This window comes from Columba livia, chromosome 8 (genome assembly GCF_036013475.1).
Source record: "Columba livia isolate bColLiv1 breed racing homer chromosome 8, bColLiv1.pat.W.v2, whole genome shotgun sequence".
NCBI classification, from domain to species: Eukaryota; Metazoa; Chordata; class Aves; order Columbiformes; family Columbidae; genus Columba; species Columba livia.
The window spans coordinates 29645292-29659172 of record NC_088609.1 but is presented as its reverse complement, the minus strand read 5'-3'; the positions used below and the strand labels follow the sequence as shown (position 1 = coordinate 29659172).

Here is a 13881-nt window from a genome sequence, read left to right as displayed (position 1 = left end):
TTTACGGCAAAGATGCTTAATCCTCATATTCATTAAACAAGGTTAAAATGACAGTAAGCAAGACATTCTCTGACTGATTTAAATGACGTACCGATACTTCCTCTTCTGCTGCAGTATCCATATGGCTGTGAAAACTGGATCTGTCATCATCTTCATCCATATAAACTGGAGGTTCATGAGATGTCATGAAAGTTGAAGGTTTGAAAAGATGTTTATTTAAAGGATGCTGCCGTCTACTTGATGACTACAGTGAAAAAATGATATATTTTTAAAAACATTCCTTGGTTATTATTTAAGTAATCCTCATCGATAAAACCTTGCCAGAAATTTGTTCTTCTGCACTAAGCAGCCTGTGGCCTTTCAAATTATTTTTACTTAAATCTCTGTATCAGAGCTTCATACAGCTGGAGTTTTTCTCCCCCAAAACACGTGAAATCAGATGAAGGGTGCAACAATTCTTTGGTAAGAACCCTTACCATAAAAACCCTACCATCTTAAAAAAAAGAGACTGACAACAACAGAAGAACAGAAAACAAAGCTGCTATGATTTTGAGGACGGAGAACTAAAGTGCAAATATATTACAAAACTTCCAAGAGTTATGAATGGTGTAAGAGTGAACAAAGAAATAGTTTTGCACAGATCCAAGTGACCAGTCCATGCTTGACTCCTATCATCAAGGTACTGTATTAATTTGTGCCTTAGAAAATTAAGTCTAGGCTAATTGTCCAGATTTCTTTCCTATTCCATGGAGAGAAAAAGCAATTAATTCCATCGTAAACCAGGTTTCTAAGAGTTAGAAAGAACTGCCCTCTGCAGGTTCTTTTTCATTGCCCTGGACTGGGAAAGGAACCTAAAAACTGTTAGATGAGATAAATTACTCCATTAATGTATATGTAAAACCTTTCAACTTTAATGCTGTCTGAAGGTGTAGAATGTGTGGTAGTTTTAAAATAGATTACTTAAAGGCGCTCAGCCCCTATTACTTATTCCCCATGGAGAATATTAAATACTGAAAAAAGAGGAGTTTAGGGTGAATAAAACTGACTCAACTTTTTACTTAGCTACTTTCCGGACCAGCATTTTGACACCTTGAATGTCAAATCTTACATTCCTCAATTCAAAGAAATAATCATCTGTGCCAAGCACCTGTCATACAGACACAGCATAAGAAATATTTACAGTAGTTAAAACTTTCTCTCCTTATGCAAAACTTTTACCCCAAAGGTTTCTGTAGCAGTAGGAGTAATACTATAATACAACCCTTTATCTACAAAGAGGGAGTCAAACTCTGAGGAGAGATCTAGCATTGTTTTCAGTTGTGCACCCTTTAAAATGTAAAGGCAAAGATCACACCAATTATCTTAGATGGAATGTAGCTATGCAGACAGATGTGTACCACAGAGTTGAGGAATTTAACACAGGAACTTAACTAAGGACTTGAATTCTCTTTTAACGTGATTCTACTTCTGATGAAGAATGAAGTAAAATACTACATAAAACAGACAGTTTTAAAAAATCATTTTTCTTGGTGGAAATGCATGTTCTGGATTAACCTAAAAGCAGGTGCACTAGTAATATTATATAAGCATTAAATTGAAAATTATAAGCCATAACTGAAAAATTGAATACTAGAGTCCTAAATCTCTGATTCAGTTTTATTTTTCACCGGGTTATATAATGGTTATACACGAAAATAAAGTGATGCATCCTGTTTAATTTCCCGTATCACTTATCAGAAGAGACATTATGTCATGACGAGATATATGTAGCAACTTCAACAAGATGTTCAAGAACTGCACAGGCTTCTCACCTCCCCGGTAACGATTTTAAAAAAGCATCCTGGGCAATCCCCATGGAGAAATGCAAGTACGATCTTGGGAAGCATCCCTCTTGACACAACTATTTACATTAAATATATGGTTTTCATTCTCCCGTAGGTATGTGCTGTAAGTTCAGCATCTTATTTTCATACTTCTGTTATTGGCAATAAAGCAGATACTGCGGTTTACAGCATATGTGCATACTCAATATGAAGATAAGGAGGAGCACAGCATAAGCATGACCCAGGCTCCCAGTGCCCCTTGCATTATGTTTACTCCATTGGAGACTTGGGAATAACTCCAGCATAGTACAGTGCTGTCAATCTGTGCTCTAGGTAGACAGCTACATTAGCAGTCTGAGAGCTCAATTCCCCCACATATGCTATTTGTTTCATTTTTCTCATCTGCTGTATTTCTTACATGGGATACAAATATAAAATGGAGACACTACTTTAATACAAACCGGGGCACAATGACCTTACTCTTATGACTTGGTAATAAGGATATGAATCATCCAGTGAAAACAGACAGTAAGTATTAGATTTCTTCCATGTATAAGCTTAAGTAAAATCTGTAGGATGCAGCATGACCACTGGACTATGAGAATGTTTAGAATTTTATAAAAATATGTTTTACTCCTGGTTATGCCGTGTTTGTACACACATCAGTGGGGTTAAAGAACTTTATGGATCACTGTTCAAATTAGTGAAAAATACCGTTAAAATGTCACACATGTACTGACTAAGTATTCCCACTATTTATCAAACACAGTGATCTGCTGCCTGGCAGCATTGCTCACATTCTGTAATAACAGTCTTTCCAAATAAAACTAAGAGGAAAGAAGAAAAGACATGTGACTAAGGTAATTTAAAACAATGTGGTGACATAAAGAACTTGGAAGATTATAATTTGCAAAACTAAACTTTCAACCTCTTTTGATATTAGCCCTACAGTGTGGTAAAATGTACAAGTAATTTAGAGTTCTAACAGCTGAATCTCACCACAGTATTTAAGGTATCAATGTTTCCAGCTGTTTTCTTGGTTCTTCTACTAGAAAGTCCTTTTCCAAGAGACAAGGTGGCAGACAAAGTCATGCCCGCACCCTCCCTGCCTCTGTTTACAGAGCAAAATTGCAGATTAAAATCCTGGTGAAAGTAAAATGGCATTACTATGATGGATGGCAAACTGGAAAGCCACTGATATGAGCGCTCGTTGTCTGCAGTAACTTCAGACAGTAACAGGAGACAACTGGAGGTGTGTAACATTTCACATAATTAGAGCTGAGCTGTGGTAGGTTTTTCTATCAGGCCGCTCTGGCAGTAACTTCTCTTCCCAGCCTTTCAAGGGACTAAATCTGCAATTCTGCCTTTTTGCAGAATCCATGTCTCACTCTTAATCAGAAAATATCATGGACACCTGGATGCCAAAAAGTTACGTTGCTCTACAAAATGCCCTTGTAACAGGTTTTGAAGAAGTTTGGTAAACACAATGGTAACAAACCACCCTCCCCCTAAACAAACCCCCCCCAAAACTGGAGACTGCCCTCTTCAAATGCCTAGGGTCCTCCTTAACACCCAAGAGTACTACATTGTTTAAATCAAAATGTGTGACTGCTCTGCACAGAAATCTAGAGACTTTTCTTTTAAGAAGATTTCTCAGACCCATATTATTTTCTCATCCACTCCAAGATCAGGAAAAGCACCATATTTTAATGCTCAATCATATGACCATTCTACTTCAATGGTCATATATTGCAAATCAAAATAAAGCATGACATTTCAGTTTTAAGCCTACATACACTTGTGCTAGTTCAGTGTGCTCAGTTACACATAACTTTGTTTTTGTTAATTAGAAGATGACTGTACAATACGAATTATACAGCTCCCTGTCTTCTTCCAACAGGCTTCTCATTATCCTCTTCTATTATCAATTCAGGCAAACTTACAAACGAGTAAAAAGTACCCCAAGACCAACCATTGAAGCCTGTTAGCTCAGCCTGCAATCTGACTGCTGTGTTCTCTTTCCTGACATGATGAACCAATAGAGACGTCATTAACAGATGCTGATGTGAAACTAGAATAACACCCAACTCACTCTACAGAGCTAATGGCAAAAGAAAAAGATTACTGAGTAAGAAATACATGCAAGGTGGAACTAGTTAGTAAGAAAGCACTAATCGAGACTTAAATCTATTGAAAATGTTAATGATTTAGACTCAATTTGCACATAAATGCAAACAGAAATATGGAATTTCTGCTGTAATATTGTCTCACCTTTTTGGAGTATAAATATAAGTTTGGAGTTCTTCCTGGAACTGGAATACCAGCTTTAGTCAGTTTAATAAAATATTTTTGCACTCTACTGGCAACCTAGAAAAAACAACACGCAACAATTAGATGTCAATTGAAATGTAACATACCTTCACTTCACAGGTTTGCCAGCATTGCCAGATCGGTTCTGAATATAAGGATAAGTAAAGTGCATTTTCTACTTTGCAACAACTACTCTAACCATTATCTATCTTGCAATGCTACATTTGTAGAATTTTCAGACACTCTGAAGGCTTTCAGAGAAAAAAAAACACCGTTGTTTAAAAGTACACAGGGAATGTAGCAAAAATTGTGATAGAAAGGTAAGAATTTTAGTGTTTTGCTATGTGGTGAAGCTAAACTTACTCTTTCTTAACAATGACACATAAATTATGCATAGTTAGCTTATATAAAGTACTTCTACATTTTATTTATGAAATAAGGAGGCATATATTTTCATTTTTTCAGGTATGGAGACATGTAAGTATAGATAAGATCACATATTTTATATTGAAATACTTAAGCATACTTCTAAGAAAACAAAACAGGACAAATTAAAAATACTGTAAAAATACAACATCAGCATTTTATACTTCGGGTCAAAATGGAGAAATTATGTCATTATAGGGGAAAAATCCCAATGAGTCAGATGCAGAAACACTTTGTGCCTCCACATCTGTTTCCTTTTGTTTGTACTGGCCCCAGTACAGGACTAATTCTTCTTTGAGTATTAACAAGCCTGCCCATTCCACAGTCCTGAGGGGCAGCAAATGCAGCACTCCAACGTAACTCAGTCTGAGAACGGTCGGTGTCACTATACGTGCTATATAGCATTAAATGCATGTTGTCAAAATCTACTGAGCAACTAGGTCTGGCTTTGCCATGGGTTTGGAGCGCTTTTAGAATTCTATATTTGAGATCGAGAATCAGAGTCGTATTGTTATTAGTGAAATGTAGGCCCTGGTTTTGCATTTTTAAGGAAAAGTAAGGAACTACTGAGAAGATAATTGATCTTATTTATTGCTGAAAAAAAAAAGACATCTACAAATAAATCTTCTGTAAATCTGTATCAACTGGTAGGATGCAGTGTCTAACAGCACTACTACCACAGCACAAGCATTGAAACAACACCCAAGCAGTCAAATTTTTTTTTCTAGCAAAATAATTTTATTGTTTTAATTACGAGCATTATAAAAATTAAACTCTCTTACTTCCTCAGTTTACTAATTGTTGGGAGTTTTCGTCACAGAATGCCAGCATGTCAGGGGTTGGAAGGGACCTGGAAAGCTCATCCAGTGCAATCCCCCCATGGAGCAGGAACACCCAGATGAGGTTACACAGGAAGGTGTCCAGGCGGGTTGGAATGTCTGCACAGAAGGAGACTCCACAACCCCCCTGGGCAGCCTGGGCCAGGCTCTGACACCCTCACTGAGAAGAAGTTTCTTCTCATATTTAAGTGGAACCTCTTGTGTTCCAGTTTGAACCCATTACCCCTTGACCTACCATTGGTTGTCACCAAGAAGAGCCTGGCTCCATCCTCCTGACACTCCCCCTTTCCATATTGATCCCCAGGAATGAGTCACCCCTCAGTCTCCTCTTGTCCAGCTCCAGAGCCCCAGCTCCCTCAGCCTTTCCTCACACGGGAGATGCTCCACTCCCTTCAGCATCTTGGTGGCTGCGCTGGACTCTCTCCAGCAGTTCCCTGTCCTGCTGGAACTGAGGGGCCACAACTGGACACAATATTCCAGGTGTGGTCTCCCCAGGGCAGAGCAGAGGGGCAGGAGAACCTCTCTGACCTACTGACCACCCCCTTCTAACCCACCCCAGGTACCATTGGCCTTCTTGGCCACAAGGGCCCAGTGCTGGCTCATGGTCACCCTGCTGTTCACCGGGACCTCCAGGCCCCTTTCCCCTACGCTGCTCTCTAATTTTAGAGAAAATACCGTCAAATCAGAAATAAATTACTTAAGTGCTGAAGAGAAACCTGGATATTATATCTTATCAATGCTTCCTGAAAAGCTTTAAAAATGAAAAACCCAAAGAAAGGGATTACTTCTCCAAGTATTTTCCATCTTACCTGCTTTGCTGTTCTATTTCCCAGTTCATCAGCTATCTTCTGCCACCGTCGGGACTCTACTTCTTCTGGTGGATACTTCAAAAGCAATTGCTCAAGTTTTTTCTAAATCAACAGGGAAAGAAAGTAAATACATCTTCCCTAGCAGAGGTATGAGTTGTCAAAAGATGTGTATCTACATGAATGGGACTCTGAGCTTCTAAGTGCTTTAAACATTATTACACAATTTGTCTTTATTCTCATGCATGTTATCACAGCTACAAAATGGAGGTTTCCAATTACCTGTTCCTCTACAGTCCACAGCTGGTTAAAAGTTTCAGGTTTGGTCTCATCGCAAAGTCGCCCTCTTATCATCTGCCCAATACAGTATATGAAACAGAATATGTGTTTAGAAAAAGTACAGCTAGGATAACTTAACCCTTTCCTATCCAAGTAAAACTAAACCCAAACCAAATAAACGCATGAAAACTTGAAGTAAAATTTGCCTAAACCAAAAGTTCTCTGATTTGAGTACACAAACAAAATTGCATCAGCAACATTAACATCTGAAGTAACAGTCAGAATTATCCACATACCCATATTATAAAAGAAAATCAATTCAAAAGGTACTATTTTGTAAACTTTTATCTTTGCTTTTGTAACAACTACCTGTGGACGACTGTTTGTCGAACCTTCTGGACCATCGCTTAAAGGCAAGACAGAGTATGAAACAGACTCTCCATCTTTCTTGGGATCCAAAGGACTTTTTGGTCTTGCAGGTATACCTACTGTGAGCAACACAGGAATTATTAAACCTCCACACTGGTCATATTTTTCTTGTAACGTGTGCCCACTTTCCTTTTACCTTTGTCAAAAATCAGCTTCACTCTCCTACTGTTACGCTTTCGGTTTTTGAATTCTCTCTCAAAGTTTCCAAGGCTAGTGGTGTATTGGTCCCAGGCAATCTCAGGGAGCTGAACAACTCTCTGAGGATACGGAAGACCCATATCAACCTGAAAAAAAGGAATGAAAAGTGAAAAGTGATATTTAACACAATTGCTGGATATTCAAACAAAAAAACTACGACTCCTGAAAAGTTATGAAAACCTGATACTGCTTTGAAGGCAACAGCAGAATTCAAAATCAGAATTTTTAAAGGGCCATGAAGCACACAGTCTTTTTAAGGAGATGACATTTTTCAAAACTAATACACAACAGTGCATATAAAATATGCAGCGGCACGGTCAATGATGGCTTATTGAGCATAAAACTTTAAAGCACGTATTTCAGTTGAAATTGGGTGGTTTTGACTTCAATATCCTGCTCCTGTCAGTATCTGTCTTTTATTTTGCTTAAACGCACTGTTCGCCCAGGATCTGCACCTTTCTTAATGCAAGAAACTACAGGACACGGAGCGTTATCATACGTTAAACCTAAACTTCTCTCATCAAATAAATCAATGTATATTTTACACTGATTTTGCTCTTTTCTGCCTAGAACACAACTGTTGCAAAGTTCACCACATTATTTAAAGATCAACCTTAAGAGTATCTTTCAGATACTTTCAACATCCACGCATGCTATTAATTCATCTCAAAATTTAATGGAAAGGCAACTACCGAAACCAATGGGCTTACATGAGACCACTCTTCAAATCTAGGTGCCTACAAACCTAGGAAAAGAGCACCATAAAATACCTACTTCATTTTTCGCTGAAATAGAACATGTTGCTACCAGACTTGAAATTCAAGCCTGTTGGTCACTGGCAGACATGGCAGCAAGAAAGTATTCAAGCTTTAAACCTTTTTTCAGTATCCCTGTGAGCACATTTTTTTAAAAAGCTTGAAAAGTATTTCCTTATCAAAATCAATTCGCCTCCATCAGGCAATAATATTCTGTTACGTTATCCAGAACTCAGGTATGTTTCCTGGTGTTCATTTTGGTTTTGGGCTATGGTTTCCTGCTCTTGAAAAAGTAGCCTACCAAATTCAGTCATAGCACAACATTTAATTTCTCTAATGAGAAAAGTTATGAATTCTTGATCTGATTGATGCCTTAGTATGAAGTACTTCCAGTAACCTACAGTTTTCAGGTTGTCTTAAAATACCTACACTACAATTAAAGATTAGATTTCTACATATCAAAAAAAGGAAAGAAAGCATATATCATAAAATCATTGAAGACTACGTTTTACAGATTTAGCACGCAAAGGGCCATTCTTGCTTAACAATTATTTTAAACTCATAATGTTTACACAAGTATATATAGAATTCTCGGATTTCTATAGACCATGAATTACTAGTTATTAAAAAAAAATTCCAAGTAAGACTTAATAAAAGCCCATTGAAATACCTTCTTCTGGAGTCTTTCCACAAATCCAATAGGATCTTTCAGTGCTTCTCTCTGGTGTCTGCCTAAACTTTCAAGGTCTTGAACTGCTTGCGTACGTTGAGCCTCAAGTACAGCAATCGTCTGTAACAGTCTCTGATAACTACAGAGACAAAGGAAAACATCTCACTAAATTTGTCTTTAAAAGTGACACCTCCCATCGAAATGCTAGCCATGATTATCTACTAGCACCTACTAGATTTCATAGCTTATCTCAAACAGTTCATAGACATTTTTACTGAATTATATAAAAAACTATATCAATAACTATTTTAAATAGATGAATTTACATAAACCCATGAAGAAAAAAAGTAAGACCCCCAGTGTTTTCCTTCAAATGTAAATTCTATACTAGCTAAGCCAATATGGTAACAGGGACAACTTATTCATGTTCTCAATAGCTATGACCAACAAGCTTTGCTTACAAAGTTAAAAATGACCAATGAGATGACCTAATTTCTTTTCCACTTAAAAAATCAGCTTCCTTCTACCCCAATACAAATGACTCTACCACAGAATTTTAACATTTTGCTCCACAACCCAGAGGGTGAACAGAAATGACCCAGAAACCGTATATAAACATTGAATATAACCCTCACCATAAAGCAGAATATGAGAATCATTTAAGAAATGCATCTACAAACCAAGGAACAATTTGCAAAATAAATGCATACAAGAGATCCCTCTAAGAATACAGAAGTTGAATGAAAGCGTCAGTTTTGCCCCAAAACTGCCACCCCAGGCTCACGCACAATTTTGATTGTCTATTGAGCAGATACATTTGAGGGTCGCTGATGTGACTATCGTACCTGTACCCAATAATGTCCTCTTCCCAAACTGTTTTATATACAGCTAAATCAGAGTCAGGAAATCACACAATATTGTAACATAGCCTTTAAAAGATGGGTAACTACATGTAATACCTTTTATCAGCTTTATAGCTGAAGTTATCCACTTCAGTTTCTGAATCATGTAGTTACCCATGGCCCCTGTTGTTGCAAATGATGATGCATCAACTTTTTTTGTGAGAATGTTTTCTGACCATTTATTATTACAACTGTTCAGCACTAAATGCAACCTAACGTATACTAAAATCAGGTGGGATCTATTCACTACCCCACTGTTTCAGTAAACATCCTTTCTATTCCCTCGTGGCTAATAAAAAAGATAAGCGTAACAAGATGAATTCCACATGTATGACAGAAAAAATCCAGAGGTTACTGAGCTAATGCAAGTTTTTCAATTGACTGCACTGGTAATCGGGTAAGGCTTCAAGTGGAGAGAAGTAAACAGCCTGAAGGCAAAATACAACCTTTGCACCATTAAATATTGAAGTTTCTACCTAGACATTAAACTGCTGCCTCCCCACGAAAAAGGGTCATTTTCTTCCCACTTGCACGTAATATTTGCAAACATAAAATACAGCCGTATGTTCTGAAGTTTGACATGAAAATACTGAGCTTGTTTAAAACCAGTAGGATACAATTCTGTTCTGAATTTACTATTATTTAAATTTCTCTTGCATCTAAGATGATGTTAGATAAAACCCTTTCTTTTCTTGAACCGTTTTACCTCTTCAAATTGTATTTAAGCAATCGCTTTTCCAAATGAAACGGCAAGAAAATAATAATTGCATTTTAAACATTTACATTGGCAATTAGATGACGTGCTAGTTTAATGAGGATTCATGTGCTTGCAGTGGGGGAAGAAACCATCTTAATGAGGTGGCTGTAAATAATTAAGTCTGAATGGAAAGAGGAATTACATTTGAGAAGAAATGACAAACAAAACAAGAATAATGAACTCCAATTATTTCCCTCGTTAAAATATTGATGTGACCTCAGTGAAGGGATCATGGACTTGAACAGAAATGGTGTGGAAACGGTACCTCTGGTCTTCATGGATACTTGTGAAATATTACAAGAACGTCAGGATCATTCAAAATAATCTAATGTGATGTTGATCTGTGGCTATACAGCACTATTACCATGAAATAATTCAATAAAAGGGGGGTTTTGAGCAAACTGTTCTGACAAAAAGATTTCCCAGCACTTTTTTGGACCTCTGCTAAAGAAAAGTATTAACTTGGAGCTATTTAACTGCCATCTTCAGTTTTTGTTAATGAATATATTCTGAAGCAAAGGAATAAAGTCCAATTTTATCAAGCGAATATTGGAAGTACTGAAAAGCATGAAAATGTGCATTTTGGAGCCTTACACTGCCAAGAAAAAAAATTGAAAATACTAATCCTGAAATACAAAGTTGGCATATTTCATATTCAGGCACTTCAGATTGGCCGCAGTACTGCATTTTCTCTAAACCTCTGCACACTCTTCTAAATTCCAACATAACTTCTTAACCGACCGTATTATAATATGTCCGCATATGTTCTTTTAAGTTTCGAACCACTACTGTTTTCACAGCTTTATACAGACAGGCTTTTAGTTCTCTGGCCCTACATGACGGTCATAAAGCCAAATATTCCTCTGAAAAAGCAGTAAGCCAAATAACAACGGACACACTGAACACTTGACTGAAGTCTCTATTCTGGCTTCTTAACCTCAAACAGTAACGTAATACTTCTGCATAAGCAAAAGACACTGTGCGTAATTTCCAAGACTATTAAAAAGGAGGGGGGAGGAAGGGGGGAGGAAGGGGGGAGGAAGGGGGGAGGAAGGGGGGAGGAAGGGGGGAGGAAGGGGGGAGGAAGGGGGGAGGAAGGGGGGAGGAAGGGGGGAGGAAGGGGGGAGGAAGGGGGGAGGAAGGGGGGAGGAAGGGAAGGGGGGAGGAAGGGAAGGGGGGAGGAAGGGAAGGGGGGAGGAAGGGAAGGGGGGAGGAAGGGAAGGGGGGAGGAAGGGAAGGGGGGAGGAAGGGAAGGGGGGAGGAAGGGAAGGGGGGAGGAAGGGAAGGGGGGAGGAAGGGAAGGGGGGAGGAAGGGAAGGGGGGAGGAAGGGAAGGGGGGAGGAAGGGAAGGGGGGAGGAAGGGAAGGGGGGAGGAAGGGAAGGGGGGAGGAAGGGAAGGGGGGAGGAAGGGAAGGGGGGAGGAAGGGAAGGGGGGAGGAAGACTGCCTCCGTTGTCATGAGGCAATCAAAGAGCAACCGTCAAACTATCTAGCTACAGTTACATCATTTTCTCTGAAAGATCTATGAGGAAAATTATCTCACATCCTCTGCCAAAACAAAACAAACTCATACAACTAAAATTGCAACATTTGAGTAAACCCCGTCAGTCATATCCCCTACACTGACTGAACTTCTCTCAATTCTAATTACTAAATTATTAGCACTTACAAAACCCGAAGCAGTTTTCTCTATAGGAAAACTTTCATTCTGCAGAATGTAATTCTGTGTTTCCACAATCTCAGTACTTAGATCATATTAATTGCCAGGAAACTTTCAGATGAATAGTTGAATAATTCCATACAGCACAGATACAATTTGAGTATCTCTATGCTGAAAAACCTTGACTAAAATGGGGTTTTGAGGGACCAATATTTAAAAAAGGAAAGCCACTTAAAGACTGATACCGATCAGCAAGTTTTCCTGCTGATTCCGCTGTTCTGCTGCAGTGGTAACTACTCCACTCTTGGATTGCTCCATAAAATAATTACCACACGGCAGAGCCATATTTCTGGAAGTCCTGCCATAAGCAACTGGTTATTACACTATTCATTCCCGGGAACCTTTTTCTAATAGTGACAAGGGAGGCAGCAGCTTCCTCTCCTGCCTGTGGTAAAGCTTGAAAATAGTGCAGCTAGTACCTTAAGGAGACCCATTTCCCTTTTGATCCAGTTTTCTGAGCTCTACTTTCAAGACGCTTTCTTCACCCCAGTCCTTCCATCCAGTGATAACGCTATTTACATTTCCAGATTTAAGTATCAAGAGTTACATCTTCAAGAGGAGAATATCTTGTACTTTAAACCATAAGTGAAAGAGCGATGTGAGAAACCGATACCACAAAATGAAGATTTTTAACTCTTAGGTGGCTAATTCCAATTAGTGGATGGAATGAAATAAGTAAAGCGCTTCAGTTAAATTGCAGTCAATGTTTGCATCAGTTTGGGCCTGTTGGACAACATAAGGGGCAGACATAAAAGTGGCTGTTGGTAACATTCACCAAACACCACCGAAATGCCAAACCTCCTCTAAAAAACAAGCCCCTTACAAAGTCTTAAAGCTCAAACATATAAGAACACATGAGAAAATTTTCTGCCACTCGTCTTCTCCATAAAAAAGAATTTTCATCTTAAATACCTTTATCCAACGTAAACTTACACACAAACTTGAAATTAGCAAGAGGGATCTACTACTGGGCACTACTTGGAGTTTCCTTATTGAACATTCCCACATAATTATAATGCATTTTCTCACCTTTTAAGCTAGAGACTTAGGAACAGCAGTATTACTTCTACTCTCCCTTCAAATGAAAATAAATGGAAGGAGGTCCTTCCCTGCCCAAAGTTTAGTCTGTATCTCATTTTTTTTCAGCCTTACATAATCACCTCTGAAGTAATGATACCATGAATATTCTCACATTTACTTATATATATATACTCATGCAACTTTTACTACCTCGAAGTTTCACGTATTAATCAGCCAATCTTACAGACACATAGCTAAATGTTTATGACTTGTTTTTGGCATGAATCATATATGGATTTAAAATGCTTGCCTTGTTATCCCAGTGATTATTTTTCCCTTATTTAAGTATTTATCATCATTAGATCACTAACGCAACTCTAGTCAGTATTTTTAAGTTGACAATATAGTAGTTTTATAAAGCTAGCAGGTGACAGAGGTGACACTTACTAACAATGGAAAACTGTAGCAAGAAGTCTGTAATTTATATAATAAAATCAGCACGCAGAGCTCCCTGTAATTCATTGTCTAGATGCTCACAGAAATTACTTGAAATAAGTTACTGATAAAATGTTGTGCTGCTGGTGGTCATCACTTTCCACTCCCAAAACTAACTGCACTTCTACAGTTGTATCAATATAGTTCACAAGATGATAAAAAGTACAGTAACATCAGTTTGGGGGATTAGAAGGCAAAAATGTGTGTGCCATCATTTAAGTTTTATATTTGAAATACTGATTATTTCTTGCACAGGTAGGATTTTATTAAAAAACACGGCTAAAATATATGTAGAAAACAATATCTACTTTAAGACAAACTTGTTTTTTGTATTTCCAAGAGCTGTGGCACTAAATCCACACGCATCAGCAGATTTGAGCAAGTCTTTGTTTTAGTGCCACCTACCGGCACTCCAGCAAAGCACAGATTCAAACCTGCTATCCTGTACCAGGT

The 13881-nt window shown here is 38.2% G+C and overlaps 1 protein-coding gene across 8 annotated transcripts in view; it reads right to left on the bottom strand.

Annotated features, from left to right (window-relative positions):
• ZZZ3 (zinc finger ZZ-type containing 3) overlaps nucleotides 1–13881 on the bottom strand; it is a 56738-nt gene that overhangs the window by 7720 nt on the left and 35137 nt on the right. For 5 of the 8 annotated variants that reach the window (XM_065071256.1, XM_065071253.1, XM_065071257.1 and 2 more), the window contains exons 4-10: nucleotides 8536–8674; nucleotides 7049–7196; nucleotides 6853–6971; nucleotides 6487–6558; nucleotides 6208–6309; nucleotides 4095–4190; nucleotides 92–244 (exon numbers count right to left, since the gene is read on the bottom strand). In XM_065071256.1, coding sequence (XP_064927328.1) covers nucleotides 92–244; nucleotides 4095–4190; nucleotides 6208–6309; nucleotides 6487–6558; nucleotides 6853–6971; nucleotides 7049–7196; nucleotides 8536–8674 — 829 coding nt within the window. The remainder of the gene's footprint in view (nucleotides 1–91; nucleotides 245–4094; nucleotides 4191–6207; nucleotides 6310–6486; nucleotides 6559–6852; nucleotides 6972–7048; nucleotides 7197–8535; nucleotides 8675–13881) is intronic. The other 3 variants (XM_065071258.1, XM_065071260.1, XM_065071259.1) reach the window with 1 other exon arrangement.